We start from the raw sequence: 22,404 nt of genomic DNA, 5'->3' as shown, positions 1-22,404 counted from the left end.
GGAACACCGAATTTCCGAATAAAGAGAGATAATGGGATAATTACCATTATTTTACAGCTTTAACCAATCAGGAAATTGAAAAGCTTCCTTTTCGCTAATACCTTCAACGAGATATGACAAGGAAAGAGAAAGTTCTGAATGAACGTTAATTTCATGACGATATTGACTATTAGTGGCGGCCTGATTCTTCAATTGACTTCAATTCGATAATAAATGTATCTGGCGAACGAGCGCTGAACAACATAGGTAAATTTGATGGAGACTTTGGCGGAGTGGGGCAGCATGCACAGCAAGGTTTTCGGGTTGACCTCCGCGTCGCTATTAGGTTCGATATTAGACTCTCTTACCCAAACGGACCAATCAGAATGCACCTAGCCAAAACCAAGGCCTATAAAAGACGGGCAAAAACCTGCATCAAACACTTCGAACCTGAAGACGCCAGCTGTAACGCCAGCGAAACTGTCATCATGAAGATGAATCGATGCGGAGGTCAACCCGAAAAAACCTTTGCTACGCAACACACGTAAAGCATGGGTCGGGGTCGTCAGATTTCCTCGCGCTCAGGGTGCGCATTTTTGAGAGAGGGGGGAAAAGATAGAGGAACGCCAGAAAGAGAGGCATCAGGCAAGGGCGTCGAGACGCGCGTCAGACGACGACGCACTTGAGGGGACATCCAGCCTTCCCCACCCCTCCACTACGCCCCTCCACTACGCCCCCCCCCCTACTTCTCACCCTCCCCTCTGCACACAATCCGGCGCCTCCCCTCCACCCACCATCCTCATTTCCCTTTGTGGAATAAGAGGCGAGCGCGGAAGTAATTAAAAACACCCCGGGCCTTCACGCCTGCTCCCACACCCACCCCTCTGTGCACCCAGGCAAAAGGTTGCTAACCATGAGGAGGAAGCGTGCGAATATTCGATCCCGCCCCGATGGAAATTTTGCTGTATCGGAAGCGTCCGAATATGGAGGAGGATGGAGTAGGTGATACGGATGAAGAGGAAAGAGAAGATTTATTACTTTGTCTTAATGCAAATTTAGGCCTATTTAGATATTTACTGGAAGCGCGGTAGCCTGGTGGGAAAAGCGAAAGAAGTCCATGGATAAAACATATGAAAACTCCCTAAATTAGGAATCGAAGTGCGAGGCGGCCCAGGGAAAATAAGTGGACCTAATATGAACATGTAAAATTCATATGCTTATTGCTTAGTCTGAGGAGAGCTCTACCCTCGTCCTCTCTTTATCGGAAGCGTCGAATAGTGGGTACGGAGGAGGATGGAGTAGGTAGGTCGGATGAAGAGGAAAAAGAATATTCATTACTTTGTCTTAGAGCGAATTTAGGCTTATTTAGATCTATACTGGAAGCATTTGTTAGGAGTGAAGAGAAGCTTTATGAAATCCTTAATGTGAAGACTTCTTTAAACTTTAATAGGCCACATCTTGAGACATGTAGGCCTGATGAAGACAATCGCCGAGGGATAAGTAGATAGCAAGAACGGAAAAGGCAGATCTCGAACAAAATATATGGAACAGATAAAGAATGATGTGAAAAAGAAAAATACGTAAGTGTGATTAGCTGATAGGAGAATTGAGTGGAGAGTGCGTCAAACCAATCTTAGGATTGTTAACCAGTGATGATGACGATAACTGGAAGCGTGGTAGCGTAGTGGGAAAAACGAATGATGTCCCGGCTGAAACACATGAAAACACCAAAATAAGAATCGAAGTGAGAGGAGGCTCAGGGAAGATAACTGGACCTACTTTGAACATGTAAAATTCATATGCTTATGGCTTAGCTAGAGGTGAGCTCTACCCCAACCTTCCTTGTATCGGAGGCGTCGAATAGTAGGTAGGGAGGAGGAAGTAGGTAGGACGGATGAGGAGGAAAAATAAAATTAATTACTATGTCTTAATGCGAATTTAGGCCGATTTAGATCTATATTGGAAGGTGTGTGCCACCCTAATGGGAAAAACGTTGAGCTATCGGAAAAGAAGCCCAGGATGTAACACATGAAAATCCCCAAATAAGACTAATTGTAAGTGCGAGATGGCTAAGGGAAAAGAACTGGACCAACTTTGAACATGTAAAATTCGCATGCCTATGGCTAAGCTTGAGGTGAGCTCTACCATGGCATAGTTGCGGTTTCAATAAAATCTATTATATCACATCAGGAAGCAGTAACATTGTGAGCGAGATCTAACAATTTTCTTCTCAGTCCATTGACATTTAAATGGCATTTGGTATGGAAATAGCAACTTAGTTTTTGAGCACCGTGGGGATTTAATCTTTTTTTTTAATTTGACAATTTTAGGCCTATTTTCCGGCGAAGCACTGCTTAATTTAGTGAGCTCTATGTATACGGGCAAATTTAGGTCCTGAAGACCAATAAACCAATTAACACGTGGGAGAGTGACGAAGTAATGCATCATTCATTCAGTGATTCCGGATATAAAAAGAGAGTGGGGGTCTTTGGATAAGAAGATCTGAACTCATTACGACGGACGAATCGATTTTCAATGATCTCGCCGTAATCAGTAGCCTGCCCCAATAATCTCCTAAAACAGTTTTCGACAGGTATTTCATAATATCTATGGGCCGCATCATGGTTGATTGATTTAAATCACTTGATTTTTATTTTAAAAAATCAGGTGATTTAAATCATAATGTGATCTATATGTTTGATTTTTAAAGAGTTAAGAAAAGGAAGCTGTAAGTGCATAATTTTGATATTTATTTCTTAATTAATACAATGAATCGACAGTTATCAGCACAATGGTGGCTCTTAAATAGAAATGAATCTGTAGGAATGCATGTAACATGAAAATTAAAAAAAAATGGCTTTGGTTAGAATACTAGTGTATCCGTTGAAAAAAAATTGTTTTCTAATTTAACTTCTAAGCGTAGGCACCATACAAAGTTGCAATTACAGAATTTTTCTAAACTTCATATACTTTAGAACCGGATAATATAGTACATTTGATACTCCCAATGGCAATTTTATATTATGCTGGTGTAATTTTTAATTTGATACCATTGGCATTTCCATAGTTCTCTCCCCTGATTGACTAAATGTTGTATTGAGTTTAGAGTATGTTGCCTCTTATTGTTTCTGCAAACGATCATTCTCCAATATGCTGCCCAAAAGTTAGTTTTGCAAATAACTGAATTTTTGATGAATGGAGAATCGTAAAAATCTCATTTAAATCAATAAAACCTGATTTAAATCAATAAAATCGGATTTAAATAAAAAAAATCAACAAAAATGATTTTTTTGAAAAAAATCATGATTTTTATCAACCCTGGACCGCATGCTCAAAATGACATGACTACTTCTTCCTCTTCCACCCTTCTTCCCAGGCTAATGCCCGTTTCCTTCACCCCACATCCACCTTCACCTTTTCATTTACTGAGCCACACTTCCTTTCCCCTTTGGAAGATTGTCTCCAGCCACTTCCACCATATTCGGTTCGTCCATTCCGTCGACTGTTCATTCCATTCCACATTCCTTCGACGATTCCACCGATTAATATCTTCCACGCCGCACTCCCTTCTTATCCCCGCCATCTTTCTCTGTCCATCAACAGTTTTTCAGCAATCCTACCCAGAATCTGTGTGGTTCTGAATTTGAAACTCTTCACGATTAGGAAACATGTGATATTTTCTAGCCCACGTATACTATTACTAGTCTCACAACGACCCCGTAACCATGGTTTCTTTCCTCGAGAGATTTATTTTCTCCAGATTGCGGCATTCGGGTAGCCACACATTCCATTTGCTTTTCCTACTTACTCTCAATCTACCTTCCACTGGCAACTTCTGAATGATTAAAATGAACGTACTAAAAAATCTTAACTTTTCCAATGAGACTTTTAATCTATGTAAGTACATAAATAATGTACACATGTCAGTAGTGCGAGCCATAAGATATTCTTTCGTGATAAAAATAGAGATTTTTTTTCCAAGAGCTTTTTCAGTTTAAATATATTTTTTGACCGAAACTGCCCAAATAAAATGGGCGCTTAAGAAAAGAATGCTGGTATGTTGGAATAATTTCGAACCAGATTTACATTTGCATTAATTAAATGGTGAACAACAGAAAACTTATACCGGCACATCATAAGTTCTCAGCAATGAGCAAGATTCTGAAGAAATGAGAAATTCATACCCCAATCAGATTATATATTCAGAGACTTACAATAAATAGGCGCAGCATTTAAGAAACATGATACGCAACAATAATATCAATTTGAAAGGAAATTTGTCAAAAAAAGAGTCTAGGGTCGTGCCATGGTATATATTACACTCAAATGGAAATCCTGGTATCTAATTAGGATTAGATACCAGGATAGATAATTCAGGATTACAGGTTTATTTATAAAATTATTCAAAAATAGCCGATATGGCCTGAATATAAAACTTAAAATCTGCAGCTTTATCAAACATAAGTCGCAGAAGATCGAAGCTGCCTCTTGAATAATACGAAGGGAATTGAGAGATAAAGTTAAGGGTAAGTAGACGAAATGGTGTTGAGCAGAGTCTGTAAAAAAGTGATCTCCGGGAGAGAGAGGGATTGACTTCAGGTTGGTGTACTAGGTGGTCATTACGAAAAATGCGGGTAGGAATGTGAACTGAAAAGAATGGGAGTATTTCAGAGGATCAGTACTCATCACTTAAGGCATACTAAATTAAAATATAATAGAAAGGTTAGAAGTTATGGCCACGAATTGGGATCCTAGAATACCGAAATGAATGAGTACGAAATCTGCAAAGTCTAACCCCAGGCATCCTTTTTTTCACCGCTATCCCTGCCTTCCATCTTCGCGAAATCCACAAATTCGCATTACTGTTCCAACACCTCCCCCTCCTGATGGCGCCACGTTGGTGGAGAGTATTAGGGGGAAACGGAGCGTGCTGAGGAGAGGAGTGTACAAAATATAGAAATGCGCTGAATCGGTGCGTTGAGACGAAGGGGATCGGTGGTGCCATGTGGCCGGGCGAAAGTTTTTTTTTTTTTTTTTTTTTCATTTTCGGAGCTCGGTGGACGCAGAAAAGGGTGGACAGGATGCTAGGGTGCATTAGGAAATGAATTTCAGATTTATTTTCGCTGTAATGTCTTCCATGCAAAACAAAAGCGGAAATAGTCACATTTGGTAACAATTCTTAAGATTAATAATTTAGGTGATGATAAAATAAAACTTAAACTAAGTAGTTTTCACACTTTATACGGAATACCAAGCCCTAAGGCTTTCAACGGTCTCGTGTCATTTTCGAGGGTGCTGGATACTATCCCTGTGGCAAGCCATACGTATAAATTCAAAAAGAGCGAACAATAATAGAAATGAATAATTTTCATGACTTTTGTAAGCCGTGCAGTCGCTATGGGGACCCTTTAAATGAGCATTTACAAAGAAACTCATTTTCATTTCGAAAACTGCAGAAGATATTGAAGTTAAAAATTTGGTGAACGGATAAACTTCGTGACTACGACCTGCGTCGGTAGCTGGTTGTTGTAACTGCCATTCCATGCATTGCTCTCGCCGGGATAGATAGCCATCAGCCGAAGCAACGATTCATGAGTAAGCCCAAGCTATGATGACATTTTTCGTTAAAAATTTACGTTCTTCTATTAAAATTCATTTTATAGACTCATTGGCTTCGTTTCCAATAATTATCTTTGTTAAATCAATTACGCATACGTGTTTTTATTACTTGCAAAATGAATTAGGTAAATACTTTGCATTACAAACCCTTCATCCAAAAATTTTAATTGGTCTGTAACAAATAGAATTTAAAAACAGCTGCATAATCTAAATGGATACTACCGGCCGAATTAATTCCATCCCGAGCTCCAACTCTCTCCATGGTAATAAGAAAAAAATTAGGGCTTATTAACATAGATTAATAATGAAATACATATGTGTGCTCGCGCAATATAAATATATCCCTGGATAGTCGCTCATAATAAAATAATCATTCACCTTTAAATAGATATCAATCCCATCCATTCGCCACGCACTGGAAAGAATGAATTCCAATTTTTTCTCTCCGATCGACTTATCACTTTTAAAATCTTATTGCTAGTAATTAAGTCAAAATAAAATATAAATGATTATGACTCAGGCGTATCTTAAACCCAAGAATCCAAAATTACAACCTTTGGAAAGAATTCATCCCAACTTTATCTCTTCAACCGCTTTTAAAATCCAATTAAAAGTAATCAAGTCAAAATTTAAAAGATTAATTAAGACTGAGGCGTGCTTTAAACCCAATGATCCAAAATGACAACCTTAAACGCGATTGTTACGCTATGACTGAGAAAGAATTTTGAATTATCCCTATAAGCAAGTCATACTAATAGACGCAAAATTATTTCTTTTAGAAGCACACTGACTAAAAAATATACTAGTATATCCCGCAGATATAGATAAAAAAAATGACTTGCCCTCAAAATTTGCAGAGACCTTTTGGAAACCTGCCATTGTCTCTTCCGCAAAAGCAATGTCTTCAAGTCCGCCCGTGGAACAAAGCATTTACTTCACGACGACAGAGCATTAACTGGGCAACCGGTTCGGACGAATGATCATCTTATTCCACATCCTGTTTGAGCTTTTATTTTTCCTGGAGGATCAGCACACACACCACCACAAACTGAAACCGAGCCCGCATTCCTTCCGCCCTAAAGTCGGTTCATTTGCCTCTCGAGAGAGACGGGCAGCACAAAGAATACGGGTAAGCACGGACGTACATACATACAAACAACCCCTCGCTCCGTCCACTACACACAATAAGAACATATTACAACCCCGGATTATGAGATTGTCTTCTCGCAATTCAATTGTCACAGAGGGATCGATCGATCACCACCACGTCGATTAATAAAAAACGTAACATTGAGTCGACATGGGGTCATATTGATAAAGTATCGTTAATCAATCACAAAATACATTCCGATATTTTCTCGCAACAAAACTCCACATTGACAGATTTAGATTGCACAAATTAATTCTTTTACGTTGAACAGATTGTAAAATTATGATTACAACAGTAATGATTAACATGTATTTAACTAGTTTCGGAACGCAAGAATCTACACTGTACTTGGGAAAGCGGAGAATTCACAGACAATGCACGATCCCTATTTGAGTACTTTATGGAGAGCAATTTAAGTGCAACACCCCGTCCGTCGGATGGGATCTTATTCTATGGTTCCCTTGGCGCCATCCGTTTAAATCAGGGTAATGCTGAGGCCTCCACCGCATCCTTTATTTCCAAGCCTTCCCATCGGCGCATATCTCCTTAGCCTTCGGTCACCTTCTCCAAATACAATGCCATTAGATACCAAGCATCGTAAAGTACTCGGTGCAGCTAGGCTTCCGGGTTGTCCTCCGCATCGATTCATCTTCGTTAAGACAGTTTCGCCGGCGTTGCAGTAGGGTTTGAAGGTACTTGAAACTCTGCTTCTTTCTCAAACAAAACTTCCATGAAGTTTTGACTTCAAACCTGAAGACACCTGCCCCAACGCCGGCGAAACTGTCGTAACTAAGCTAAATCGACGCGGAGGACAACCCGGAAGCCTAGATGTCGCATCTGCCCCACTTCGCGGAAGCCTCCATCAACACCGAAAAGTATTGTGAAACACTGAGTTATGTGGTAGTAAACACTGTACTACGAGCGATTGAGTGGTGGACTTACCATGTGTCCCTTTTGCTGCGCCGACCGCGACTCCCTGAGCGTGAACACCCCCCCGCCCACGGACACCTCCCGCCACACTCCCCACTCGGGCACGTTGTTGCGTCTCGGGGGCGGCGGCGGAGGCGGCTGGGACAGCGGCCGGGGGGGCGAGCCGCACTCGGCGGCCTCCATGTCGGCGGGCTGCGTGCCCTGCTGCTGGAAGGCGGGGTCGTCGGGCGCGTCGCACGCGGCCGTCTCTTCCGTCGTCGTCTCCGTGCCCTCGGACGAGGTCGCCGCCAAGTCCATGTCGTCGGCGGGCACGAGCGGCGGCGGCGACGTGGTCGGCGGGTCCGCGCCGCTGAAAGCCCCCCGCGGGTGCATGATGAGCACGCCGTTGGTCGTCAGCCCATCCATGCCCCGACTCGACTGCCACTTGGTCGCCTTCTCCTGAAACACGAGAAGAGAGTAGAGAGATATTAGATGCCTGAATCACACGATACTTCATCCTCATGCTATACCGCAAGCCACCGACAAAATTGTCTACGATCGTGCAGGCAGCTTTACCCAGATGTTAAGCGAATTAGGCTGGGAGCCGCTAGAGACTTGCAGGTTTAGATTGCTTGATCAATTGAGAATGCATATCTTTAAGAGCGACACGGAAAAAATCATATTATAGTCCCACTATCTTTCCAGGTCCGACAGAAACGATAAAGTAAGAGATATATTTTGCCGAATGGATAAATATGCCCCCCGCCTGTGGCAGAGGCTGTTTGGAAATGAATAATGGTCGCTACATAGTGTTTTAAAGGAATAACAAATTGAAGTAAGTTAAGTTACTGTGAAAGGATCCATAATCATAACATAATATTCATTCTAACACGCCTGAATAGTGCTTTCATTGGGACTGCTATGGAAATAAAATAATGAAAGATGCCGATGTTTTTATAAGAAAATATGTCACCCACGTGGAAATAGAATATTTCTATTCAAGGTGTGGTCGGATGAGAGCCATACTTGACCCATATGGGGGTGGTGGGTGGGTTCCCGGTTACATACCCCCTTAGAGCCTTTAACAGAGGCACCAAAAATGAGTAAGATAGAATCGATAAATAACTTTTAATAAATAATAGTACAAAATTACTGTTTTCGAGTCCTAAAAATCACGTTTTAAACATCAAAAATCCCAAAATCTTCCTGGGAAGGACCCCCATTTGCCCTTACGTGTTTTCCATACAAACAGGTATGTCCCCGAAATATCCAGGAAACCCTCGCCCCTTTTCAAAATTCTGTCTACACCATTGCAGGACCCATATTTCGAGTATAAAAGTGTTATTAGAATACTTCATTAAATAAAAATATGATCTCCAGTAAAATTTTCAACTTTGCTAAATGATTGCCAATTCGGAGCATACAGCATTTGCAATAAATTGAAACTGTGTAAAATAGTCTGATTTCACGATTCCGTTTTTTTCCCTCTCAACGAATTCTACCGTAAAGTAAATTATACATTTTCAAATGTGTGAGGGACAGCGCATGAAGCCAATTCTAAATGCAGACAACTATTTCTCATTATCTGCATTCTGCATTATTTTCAGTCAAAGACGGCTACTCCCGATGAAATCATTTCTCCAACAACTGGTTAATAACTGAACTTTATTTTTGCGCGACTTTATCTAACTCCGATAACGGAATGAATGAAATTCAAACTAAGTTACAGGCAAAGGCCATAAACTGAAGCAACGGGGTGATGAGGAGAGTCAAAGGGTTCAACTTATTTCATTTAATGTCAAAGTCGGGACCGTGCACGCTTGATCGAAAGCAAACGTTGCAGATGGGAAGGAATGATTTTTTTCTGACCGCTCGCAAGCAGGAAAACTAGTTCCAACAAGCTACGTCCCAAGAACATCAACGACGGGAAAATTTCCAGCCGTTGTTCATTCAGAGAGACCGCGATAAATCCCAGCATTCAACAGCTGATCTCATAGTCTTCTGTTGCAACAGCCTCTAGGAAAGTCGAATAAATTCCTCCGACGAACGTCTGAGGAATGAATTCACCACGACCACCACGTGCGGAGGGCCGTTGATGGACGCGAGGGCAGACGTCAGTGTATTTCCGGGTATCTAGTAACTAGGATACTAAACGTAGCGGGATTGAGATCGTCACACGCAACGAAACCACTGAAATTACGCGACAGCTGTAACACGATTTCAATCGATACGGCCGCCAAAACTGATTGACTGGAGCATACTGATATCACACAGTGAACCTATAGAGCAAAGATATGAAACTGAAAATTCAATTACGAAGCCTACTGGGAGACATAATGGACATAAGTGATATTTTGAACGTGATCGTATTTATTATACCAGTAACTTTAACAATCCACTATGATCAAAGAAAAAATAGTACAACCCGAATTTCAATGCATAAGCACCATCATCATGTGCTATATTTCCATTAAATGTGGGTCATTTGAAATATAGTACCAGATGACGATGCTCCAGCATTGAAATCCAGATTGTGCAAGTTTTTCTTTTACTGGTATTATGAATGGAATTTCACAAAGTGAGCACTGTCACTATTTCATTCGTTCAACGTGATTGGTTTTAACAATATCGAGATTGCAGAAAAATAACGTAACTGTCGGCTAACAGATTCTATTTTGTTAGCTACGACCACGGGTCCACCCCACTCTACGAATGGAAAATTCGCCTAAGCATAAAAAAACAAAAAGGGAGTTTCACCACGACTCCGTAATTTAAAACAAAGCATAAAATTAAATCCATTGATATTATAATCATTTTCAGCTTTATTGCAAGTGGATAAAACATTATTGCTCTCATTTAACGTAGAAATCAACATTATAGGGCACAGCACGCAGATTAGCCCAGGGATACATTTTTACACTACTTCTTTTTAAAGCCGCTTTGAGATTTAAGTAGAGCTATATTCATCCACTGGTGAATGAACACCGTCATTTATTTATTGTAAATAAATGAATAGGATGACAATTTTCAATACATTGAATAATTTTCGATCCTGGTAAGCTTAGCCTCGTGCATTTACACATTTGAAGTGAGAGGAGTGGGGTGAGACAGGTAAAACCTTAAGGAAGGAATGGGAATTCTTGGGTAAGTGAGAGAAGGAAAGAGATATAATCAGGGTTTGGGAGTTTTTTGTTTCCTCTCAATACATTCACCTCCTCAAGGAGGAACTCCGAGAGGAAATCTGAGATCCTCCTCCGAGAGGGGAGAATAGGAGAAGGGAGAAAGTCCAAAAACTCTCACGAGTTTCTGAAGCCAGAATACTCCCTCCCGATCGAGGAAGAGGACATTTAGTCATGGAGGAAGAGCTATTTTGAGGATTATTTCAGGTAACCAAATGTTCTCCTCTTGTTAGAGCTATGCTGTGAGGACTCTGGGAGGAAATGAAAAGTGGGTCCCAACCGCCATTAGGGTCCCTCGGCGCGAGAGGTCCGACCCTTTCCTATTGTCCGTGTGGGGATTACCGCGGCCCATTCCGGCTCTCAGTGTCCCACTCAAGGAAGGGGCTCATGGTCACTTATTTGTTTATAAGTTAAAATAACTAAAAACTTTCATGTTGAATTTATTGAAAATCAATGCGAGGAATTAAATTCTGTATGTTCTGCTGATTGGTTCCAAATTTTAAACGGAATTCTAGCGTTCATATTAACGGAGTTGATCATCACCTAGAACAATTTTTGGAGACGCTAAGGTTAGATGTTTAATTATTATTTCTATAACTCACTAGCAAGTTTGTAGGAGCGATATTGTAATGATTTACATCTAAAAATATACGTTAATTTGTTAGCTCCATTCCAGATGTACATTTGCGGTGAAATTCGATAGAATATTCGATTTAACTTCTATGAAAAAAAGCCCTCGTAATGTAATAAAATATGATTCTCTCAGTTCTTTGTCGTGAGCCAAAATTACAGCGACTATTTTTAATAACCTCTTACCAACCTTTGAATTCAAAGGTATTATAAACGAATTTCGCTATAAATACTGATTAATGCATATCCTAAAAATTCGTAAATTTAATGTACGATAATGTATGATAAGGAATGTTTTACGTAGACACATGTTGTGAGAAGCATTCCATACCATTGGAGGAAAGACAACTGCTCTACCCAGGTAGTTACTCTCATATCTTGGATCTCTGGTCAGGTTGCACCTCACAGAGTTAGTTCGGGACACATTAGCGCATTGATGTTTTCTTGGAAAAACTTATTATCCTCCAACTGGAAGACCCAAGAGTATATTGGTGTAAGTATTCTCCTACTGAAATATGTACGTGGAAGGTGATAACCTCACTCTTCTCGGAATAGCTCATTTTCTTTTCAAAATTTTCTTGGCGTGTATTCAAATTTAGCCTCTGTACGCATTCCGCTACCTATACCAGGGATGGTTTTTGTGGAGCCCTGCTGTGCGATGCAGTCCATACCATGAATGAAAGAGAACTGCACCACCCAGGTAATTACACTCATATCTTGCTTCTCTGGTCAGGATCCAGGTGGTCTGCTTTGTGCCCCTCACGGGCTTATTTCGGGACACATTAGCGCGTTAATGTTTTCTAGGAAAAACTTATCATCCTCCAACTGGAAGACCCAAGAGTATATTGGTGTAAGTATTCTCCTACGGAAATATGTACGAGGAAGATGATAACCTCACTCTTCTCGGAAAAGCTCATTTTATTTTCAAAATTTTCTTGGCGTGTATTCAAATTTAACCGTAAATGTTCTGTATGCATTCCCCTTCCTCCTCCTGCAAGGATTTTTTTTCAAATGATGTTTCGGTGGAATTACATTTTTTCTTGGAATTATACAGCCAGGATTTTTTTCTTGAAGTGCCTTTCGTTTCGCTTTCGTTAGTTTTGCTTACGTTCTCGACCTGTTCGGAGTTGCTTGGCCGAGAGGAGCGTTAGGCAAATTTCCTGGACTTAACTTGCACTGGGAAAATGTCCCGGCTAGTAACGGATCAATCGATCCTGGAAATACTTACGCAAACAGACAGTGAAGACGAGGATGTGAAAATGAGGAGTGTGGATTTTGGCATCATGGATCCTAATTATGTTAATATCATAAATCGTAAATACCTAGAAGTAGGCTAGGAACATTGAAATATTTAATTCCCTTTAAAGTATTTGTTGGTCTATGATATAATGCCGTTTTGCTGAAAACCCTAAAAATAACCGTAGAACTTCGTTTAAAAGTTCTACAGGCATTGCAAAATGAAAGGAATACATTGATGAACTGACATTTAATGCAACAGTAACAATTAAAAAAAATTAAAATTGCACTGGTAACAATTAACTGACCGCAAAAGTACGCCGGGATGGGCTGCTCTCGGGGAAAAGGGTCGAGGATTATCCCCACTAGGAAAGGTCATTATGGGGAGGAAGCGACTACCTGGTCAGTCCCAAGCCGAAAAAAAACTCCGTACGGGGCGAAAAAGAAAATCTCAAACCCTTCGTAGAGCCAAAAACAAATTCCCGCGAAGGAGCATTTATTGTTAGTCATCGGAGAATTTCGCAGTTGTTCACAGCCCTGCGTGTCTATGCCAAAAATGTCTCCAAAAACTGTCCCATATGGCCCAAAAACTGCGCGGAATAATTTATAAGTGCTCTCCAAAAATGTTTCAAATATAGTTAAAGTTACTAGTCATTTTAAATTCAAAGTTTTGCCATTTCTATCACTTCTACAGTTAACTCTTACGCTGCTGTTCAATCTCCGAAAATCTTCTCCTCACATGCGGCGAAAATGTTAAAATGCCTTTCGTGGCCCCATGGAGCAGGTACTTCCAGGATGGGTGTGGTGCACACTCCGAAGGGTCGCTAATCCGCGGCCCTATCCTCGACGAGCTCATCCACGCAGGACCGTCTCCTCGACCCTACCAGCGGGGGGCCTACCTCCCGAAAAATGACCACTCTGACTGCGATTTCTAATTCAATTACTCAATGTGATCATCAAAAGTAATTGTTTTCATCGCACTCCTGCCAATCAAGCAATCAAGTACGTCTTTGAACCGTGTTTCTACGATGAAAAATAGCGATTTGGTTAACTTTTCTAGAAACGTGGCTGCGGACAACCGGAAAAATGGCCATTTCAGCAAAGTTAACAAAATCTTTATTTTTCATCGCAGAAACACGGTTCAAAGACGTACTTGATTGCATGATTTTCGGGAGTGCGATGAAAACAATCATTCTTTGATGATCGGATTGAGTAATTGATTTTCAACTTGCAGTCGGAGAGGTCACTTTTCGGGAGGTAGTCTGCCTGCTCGTAGGGTCGAGGAGACCTGCGTGGGTGAGCTGGTCGCGGATTAGCGACCCTTCGAAGTGCTTCGGCGTAAGTGCTGACCGCATGTCTCCACTCTGTCCAGAGCTTTGCCTCATGAGCCGTAAATACTTTTTTGTATTGCTCTAGCTCATTTGGGAGGAAACTCTTTTCGGAGGAAAGCCTTTTCATTCTCCTCTTCACATATGTTGGAGGAGAAAAAAACTCTCAGAGTTTTTGTATTTCCTCTGAACAGAGTTCTCCTCCCAAGAGTTTCGGAGGTAAGGAGTTGGGAGGAATCCCTCCTGACTTTCCTCCAAGGAGGACTCCCAAACCCTGGATATAATGATTGGATTAAATGAACGTATTAATTACCAATGACTGAATTCAGACCATTTTCTAGACGCGAATGTTATAAGAAATTTGAGAAAATGTAGCACCCAAAAGAAGTCGCCCAGAATCTTGTTACACAGTAAAACCTACGATACTCCACCAAGGTCAAGATACCTATCTGACAGACAAATATTTCATGCTGCTGAAACTGAAAACCATAAAAGCAAATAACCTGTGTATTTATTTCAGCGTAATTTGCTATTTATTCCAACAGGCACAACAAATCACAGCGAATACGATAGTTTAGCAAAAGTAAGAAAAGGGAAACGGTTTTTATCGACAAACCTCCTTTGGAATCCTTGCACGCCTTCAATTTAACGAGCAATCACAACTTACACGGCGCCACCAGCACCGGTACTATGACCAGCAAAAAAAACTGGCGGAGATTTCAACGCGACTCGAATCTCCACACAAACAACCCCGAGACCAACCTAGAAAATTTTCAGCCGAACAGGATCCGAAACACTCCATCCCGTCCGAACGCAAGCAGCGCTAAACTTATAACTCACACGATTCTATCATAACCTATTCCGAGATGTATTTCTCAACCGCCTGAGGGCAAATGCGAGGTACAGTGGCGCCGCAATGACGCAGTGGTCGTGGGTCGTAATAGCTCGCTTATCGGTTGACGGAGTTCACCGCCATTACAACCCTCCATTAAATAAAAAAGGCGCTGGTTTCGGCACCTACTCTTTCTTGCCCCTGGGCGTGGGTTTAATGTCTCCCCGAGAGAAACGAAACAGTCTCGGCTTCCGCGCTTCATTGCGCGTCAATTGCACCCGGCCGAGTCATTCCTCAACGAGGAGAAAAGGATGTGACGGAAAGGCTCAAGAAGGAGAGCGGGAAAAGGAAAGAAAGTCTCCCGAATTACCCCAAGCTTGAGAAAGACGTCCGACCGGAATGAGCCCTCCTCAGCTACGCTTCACCACAGCAGAGGCGAGGGACTCGCGAGTGTGGAATAAAATTGACTAAAACATCAAAAATATTAGTGATATCACAGATATTGGGACTAGGTGGCCCCGTATTATACAATTTAATAAATTAAAATTTTAATCGACGTCTACCAAATCAGAGAAATATTTACCGATTCAAGTTTGATCATCCCTAAGCCTGTGTGACTGGCATTATCCATTAAGTTCAACCGATTCAGGCGTGATACAGTAGAAATTAGACATATTGAAATAGATGCTAGTTGCAGTTTTCCGCAAAAATTGTGGAAAAGTGCAAGTACCCTTCATTTCAATAGTATTATCTACGCGAAAGAGGCGGTATAAAATATTTACAGGGTCACGCACGTCCAATAATTATTGATTCCGTTAAAACGATGGAAACGAATGGCCCTGAATTGGCAAACAGTCAACTTTTAGATAGCCCCCCACATGTGCACACGCATTGTAAAAATTCAACGGGGAAAAAATCAGTTGGTTGTATCATCAGCCAAATAGCCAATTGTATGAAAAATACCCCGCAGCTTTCTGATTATTTACGACTAAGAAGCTTCTCGCACAGAGTAGTGACTTTCTTTTTCCATTAATTAGCCATCGTCAAACTTAATGCTATGCGTCAAACAAACTGAGATAGAAATTTTCAAGCGTGCGAAAACGCGACGGCTAAGTATGAATGCTGGGAAAAGCCCTTGTGACGTCTGGCTGCTGCTATATGAGGCCACCTGGGTGCGAGGCTATGAACCTCACTATGATGCAGGCTGCTTGCTGCCGAGCATAGCGGTACCGTAGACTACCCTGCTAGCAGGAAGCGCTTGGCTTATATTAGGATTACTAATACCCTATCAAAGGAAGGAAACTTTCTGACCATAGGCAATTTTAATAGGTGATTATTAAGATATGTTTCCCTGACCTCTGTGCCTCATGCATTGGTAATCTCAGACGATGTAAAACTCCTATCTACTGGAATAGAATCTAGGTCCCTGTGACGTCATGTGGAGTGGCATCGCATGGGCGTCTATCTGGTCTTTTTCAAATGGAGTTAAAATTGACCATTAGCATTTGTGTGAACTGGGATTTCTAAAACCAAACAATTTGTGTATTATGAATACACTAATGGCGGGTAACGAATCGCAATCAATGCCTTTCGTTTTCTTTGATGAACGAAACTACCCTATTCCGCACCGGCTCCCGGATGAAAGGAAAATGAGTGAAAATTCGCGTTTCGGCATATCTAGGACAAGCCAATTACACGACCAACATCCCGAGGAGGAGCCACCTGTTGTGAGTGGGGCTGCACTAGGCACAAACACACACTTGCGAAGACGTAGGTAGGAACGAGAAGCGACTGGGCAAAAGGTCACCACTTGTGCGGAAGAGGTCACAAGAGCGACGTCCAGGGCCAACACTCCACACCCGAAAACAACATTCTCTCATCTCTCCAACTTCCGTCGCGACACCTATGGTTTCATTTCCACCGCCAATGAAACGGGTAGCACGCTAAGTTTTCGAGTGGCCAGAGGCTGGTTTCCTTAACTTTTCGCTCCGTCACCCAATTCGGGTTCGTAGACGGAACTGGAGCGCGACAAGCACTTAGGCGGCACGTTTTGGGCAAGGAGGAGAAGTTGAGAGGACCTTCGGATAGGAAGTCGCGGATATTTCCGAGAAATAACTTCTGTATCTCTGGGGCATGACATGGAAATGCGTTGAGTTATAACGACTCACGAATACCAATAAAATTGTCTCCCTCAACCCCGAACAATTTTACCTTTCTGGGGTGAAGAAAGAACATTTCGGAGTTTAAAAGGAAAAGGTTTATCAAAGATTCGAAAAAGGTTACATGAAATTAAGGACGATAATATGCTACCCTCTGTCACCATATAAAATCGAGAAAATCAACCAATCATTCCAATACATTTCACATGCATAAAACCCGCTAGTTGCATATTGACAAATATTTAATCCAAAAGAGGGAGCCTTAAACACGTACATCATAACTGAATGATCAACATTTTCTAGTAAATGTAAGCGTAATTCCACAATATTTCCATGCACTTCAAATAAAGATGTCGGCAAGCATTATTATCAAGATAAAGTTGGAAATGCTTGAGAAAATGTATTTTTCGAGTTTATTCACTGGGTTGTTAAGGTTCGCCTCACCGATTCAATTCAAAGTCCAGTAAAAGACTTCCTTCACGAAACGTCGGCCTAAAAACTTAACCCGAAAGTTGTAGAAAAAAGAAAGCTATCCAGACGATAAAGTGATTTGTCTTTACTGCATTGGTTTGGCAAATCAGTAGGATTCTAAAACTCAGCGTAACAGATATGTATTGTATAAATACAGTAGTGAAGGGAAGAAATCATGATCCTAATCTTCCGAAACAGAGCTTCGCATTAAAACAAATTTGAGCTATAGAAACCAAGTAGCAAAACCTTCAACCCTAACTTCACGTCCTTGACCCAAGGCCACGTCAAAGCGTAGAGAAAAAAAATCAGACCTGATCTTGCAAAACGCACTTGGAATCGTGATTCACAAAAAAGTCGATACTATAATTAACTATATCCGTACCAGCTTTGTGAAACTTCTTAGAAGTAGGAATGGAAGAAAAGACGTCGTTATGAACAAACTCTATTGTGCGATTAAGATTTCGCTGACCATACCCGCGTTGTGTAACCACTTGCGTGGATATCATGGCACCTCTTTTATCATCCCCACTGAATCGACATTCCTAGAGAGAGACTTTCAGTTAAAACATCCATTGAAAGCATTAGCTTTTCTTTCTGGTTTAACAAAAATTTTAATGTACATACAAAAGGATGTACGTAGTTTCTGGAATAATTTCATAGCTATTAGCATTATAACGCTTTATGAACACACACAGTGAGGTGTTTATAACTCAATGCATCAATTCTGAGAGCTTCAGAATTAAAGTTTCCCTAAATGGATTGTTCCCCAGCCACCCAATAAAATGCGAGGAAATTAAGCTGGCCGATAAACACCAAAATAAAAAACTCTCAGTAGTAAAACGCCGCGAAGATCATAACGGTAGGAAACTGAGCACATTAAAAAGAACGCCGACGAGATTTTGCACTCCGGCTCCCTTCTCTCAACCTCCCATCCCACCCCCTTCAGTGGAAGAGGAGAAACAAGTGAAGGCGCGAACGCGCAATATACACCCGTCGCGGCTGCGAATGACGGAGGAACGGGTTAACCGCCGCTTACGTCCGGGAAAGCGTAAATACGTCCACCGCCCACGTGATTAAGTGCTCATAACGACGGGTAACGACGTGCATTACCGGCCTCGAAGACTGGCGGCGCTCGGCTGCGGCGAGGGAAGAAAGATATAAACATTACGCGTCCTCGGCTGCCTTTTGCTGCCATTCCACGGCTCACCCGAAGGGAACCTCCCGCCTTGGAGAGCCCTCGGAAAGCAAACAGCGGAGTAAACCTTGAGGGATGAGGTTAGATTACGGCCTTTTCTCCACGGGACACGCATACGAAATCTGCCACCGCGCAGGAAAAAAGAGCGCGGCCGCAGTACAAATACTGGGCTGTTTGCGAGCACTACTGACGACAGCTCAAGGAATGCAAGGAAAAGAAGTAGTAGGGGGTGAAATCCCAAAAATTAAATAAATAAACTAGCTAGCTATCTTGCGACGCTTCGACTAATCGTTTATCGCATTGTCAACAGGAGAGGAAGGCGCCGTGAATTCCACAATGATAGCAGCGAAGAAATATTTGCTCATCGCAACAGGTAAATACGCCCTACAAACACCTTAAGCCTTAAAAATCTCAGAAAGGGTGATAATTATTCAAACAGCAGAACGGATAACTAGAGCAGCGGGTAATTCCATGTTTTCAGCTCAACTTTCCGGGATGCATTAAAGATACTAATGTCTCTGCAGCTAAAAATACTATCCTGATCGTCTAGTGATTGGACATTTGCTGTAGTGCTACAGACATGCTATTGAAATAAGTTATCTGCCCCAGATAAATGATTTAACCAAATAATCACTCTGTCATTAAGTATTCATAACCCGATTGCCCCTTCCCTCAAGGGGCTCACTCATATGAGATTCGATGGAGGGTCGCACTAATTAGCTCAACGCACTCTCTGCGTGCATATGAAAAGAAAGAATGAAGAAGCTACAAGTTTGACGGAAAATAAATTAAAGAGACGCGAAACATAAAATAGTAAAAATCACTGAGATCTAAAACACTTATGACAAGAAATGTCAGTGCATTGAAGATACTTGTCCTCCAAAACAGCACGCAACTCAAGCTCTGGAGCTTTTTTTAATGCCGACGTAAACTTCAGAACATTAAACGAGGGAGTCGTCTACACATTTGAATGGGTCGGGAATGAACAACTGATGGGCATGAATCTTAAGGACAGAATTAAAAAATAATTTTCATTGAGGGATGTGCAACCAATTTCCATTCATAGTGAAAAATTACTTGACTTCATAAATTCTCAATTGAATTTCATCCTTGGTGTTACTACCTTACACACGAACGCGAAACTACGTCAAATGTTACTAGTGCCATGCATAATTTCAATTAGAGGGCACTAAAGGACAAGCGCTACAAGTACAATTTTCATAATTTTGGAGATAAAGGCAGATAATGGTTGGTGGAGTAAAAAATATTGTTGTGGCAAAGGGATACAAGTGAATCACTGAGAAGTACATACATAAAGATTCGGTGATTTACATGCATCCCTTTGCCAAACAATATCGCGTACCCCAGCAACCATTATCGTCACTTATCTCCAAAACGTAAAAAAAATTGCACTTGTACCCCTTAGCTTCTAGGGTCCTCAATGGAGGGTCCATTTTCAAGTTTTAATCTCGAAAAGACTCTTCAAAAAAATCTTCAAAATCAAATCATAAGGACTAATCCTGTAAGCTTATGGTCAGTTATTTCAGAAGATAGGCTTCATTAGGTATATCACACGGATGGAGAAATGGTAAAGAATGCGTCTTTCTCTCCACTTACCCCGAGAAATATGTTCCTTGAAGAGTCGAAACCGGCGGCGTAGATACGTGCGACGCGCGGGTCCTTCCTCTCGGCCAGTATCCGGCACGCGAACCGCGAAATGGTGCTCTGCATCACGCGGCCCGCCTTCTCATCCCCGCCTCCAGGCACTGTGTCCACCACCACGAAGTCGATCGGCGACTCCGACGACCGGCCAATCTACAAAAACAAAGGAAATAAAGCATATGAATTGATTTTAAGTATACTCACAAAACAATTTTAAAGAATAACTGAGAGAGTTATAAGCTAAGGGTAAGTACAAGAGATTTTTATCAACAGAGTTAGGTGCAGAAATTATGTTAAGAAAACAACTGAGATCAACTAGCTATTTAGTAGTGAAGATATTTTCGATTCAATGTCGGCATAGAACAGAGACTCACCCGTATCCCTTAGCCCCCAAGTTTTTTATATACATTTCATCAATTTCTACACCTAAGTCAATTTAGAAAAAAATAACTTGTACCCCTTTGCTTCTCACCCCCTCAAATATGCATTTACATTATTTGCCACGAGGAAAAGTTCCCCTACACCGTAAATCGAACGACGGACTTGTGGCTTTGTCGGAGCCACTGCGCAGACCACTTCGCTATCCAGGTTCTTTATTTCCGAAGGAATTTTTACCGACGTTCAACGGTGCTGTTTATCAGCAAAATTCACTAACTCTTGGTTATCCTTGTGGTATTCCATTATAAGTTTTTCCTAGATATACACAATTACTGATACCACTTATTTTTTTATATAAGAGCGCGACCCGGGTTTCAATGAATAATCATCATCATTAGGCGCTAATTATGAATGATAATCATATTTAGCGCCAAAATAATTAATAATCATCATAGTTAGCGCCTGATGATGATGATTATTCATTGAAACCCGGGTCGCGCTCTAATATAAAAAAATAAGTGGTATAAGTATTTGTGTATATCCAAGAAAAACTTAGCTGTTTATTAGGCCCTTGCGGTCCATCAAGAATAGCCACGCGAGGGAATATAGGCTTCTGTGATTTGAATCCCGGTCCAGGGGATTTTATCTCATGACAATTAACGTGAATTTCACCATCGTTCACGCGGCAGGTTTGACATTGAAACACAAATAAATAAGTATATTTTAAATCGAGTCGCACGTGACTAGGAAACCATACTCTGAAACAAAATAGATCAATAAATGATTAATGATCGCAGGCTTTCCCGACGTATTGCATCCTGGAAGTATATTCGGGATTTCCACCGGGCCAGGTTCTCCATCACAGCCGACGTTTCGAAGGACTAGTCGTCCATCACCATCAGGGCCTCTTTATCATGTCCTGATGACGAATGAGGACTCCTTCATCGAAACTTCGGCCGTGATGGGTGGAAATCCAGAATAACTTTCCACGAGATAAGTGATGTTCAAACTGGGAGTTTCCACAACGTTCCACTTCGGCATAACTTAATGGCAAAAGCGAAACTGCTCTCGGGTATACAGATTTACCCACCGCGGTCGTAGTAACCAAGTTACATAATTGTTTCAAAACAAAAATATTCCACAACTGGATGGACTTGAGAAAATTAATGCCCGGTCCTCGAAGCACACACTCCCTGCTCGATACGCTGAGTTTCGTGAGGGTTCACATCCTTAGATCAAAAAGCTTATGCCTTGCCGACCTGATTCACTTCACCTATGCGGCGCTATCTTGGTCATCAAAGCGCAGCAGTGGCGCATGGGACATTTGGGCCGCCACCTGCAAGAATCCACGACTGCGGTCACGGCCAGTGGCGGATTAAGGATGGTGGGGACTAAGGCGCAAATTCAGGAAAAATTGAAAAGATGGTAATTTTCAAGATCCCTTCCCAATTTAAGTTTTTATGTCACCAACATAAAAACAATGAATTAAGTAAAAACTTTTCGCCATGCCTATTCTGCAGTGAAATCTAAAACGCGCTTGGGCGGGTAGCGTATTCAATAAACTTCAAATACATCAGAATGATGATGAAGCTAAGCCCTTCGATTGATCAACAGCAACCTCGATTACCATCAAATTCAATATCTTTTTCCCACGAGTGCCTCTTGAATTTAAAGGCT

The 22,404-nt window shown here is 41.5% G+C and overlaps 1 protein-coding gene across 5 annotated transcripts in view; it reads right to left on the bottom strand.

Moving 5' to 3' along the window:
* LOC124167817 (protein pellino) overlaps positions 1-22,404 on the bottom strand; it is a 255,333-nt gene that overhangs the window by 49,209 nt on the left and 183,720 nt on the right. For all 5 annotated transcript variants that reach the window (XM_046545854.1, XM_046545856.1, XM_046545853.1 and 2 more), the window contains 2 exons: positions 20,305-20,502; positions 7,691-8,116 (listed from right to left, as the gene is read on the bottom strand). In XM_046545854.1, the coding sequence (XP_046401810.1) occupies positions 7,691-8,116; positions 20,305-20,502 (624 nt within the window). The remainder of the gene's footprint in view (positions 1-7,690; positions 8,117-20,304; positions 20,503-22,404) is intronic.

Source organism: Ischnura elegans, chromosome 11, assembly GCF_921293095.1.
Source record: "Ischnura elegans chromosome 11, ioIscEleg1.1, whole genome shotgun sequence".
Classification (NCBI taxonomy): domain Eukaryota; kingdom Metazoa; phylum Arthropoda; class Insecta; order Odonata; family Coenagrionidae; genus Ischnura; species Ischnura elegans.
The sequence above is the reverse complement of the archived record's forward strand: the minus strand, read 5'-3'. Positions and strand labels throughout refer to the sequence as shown.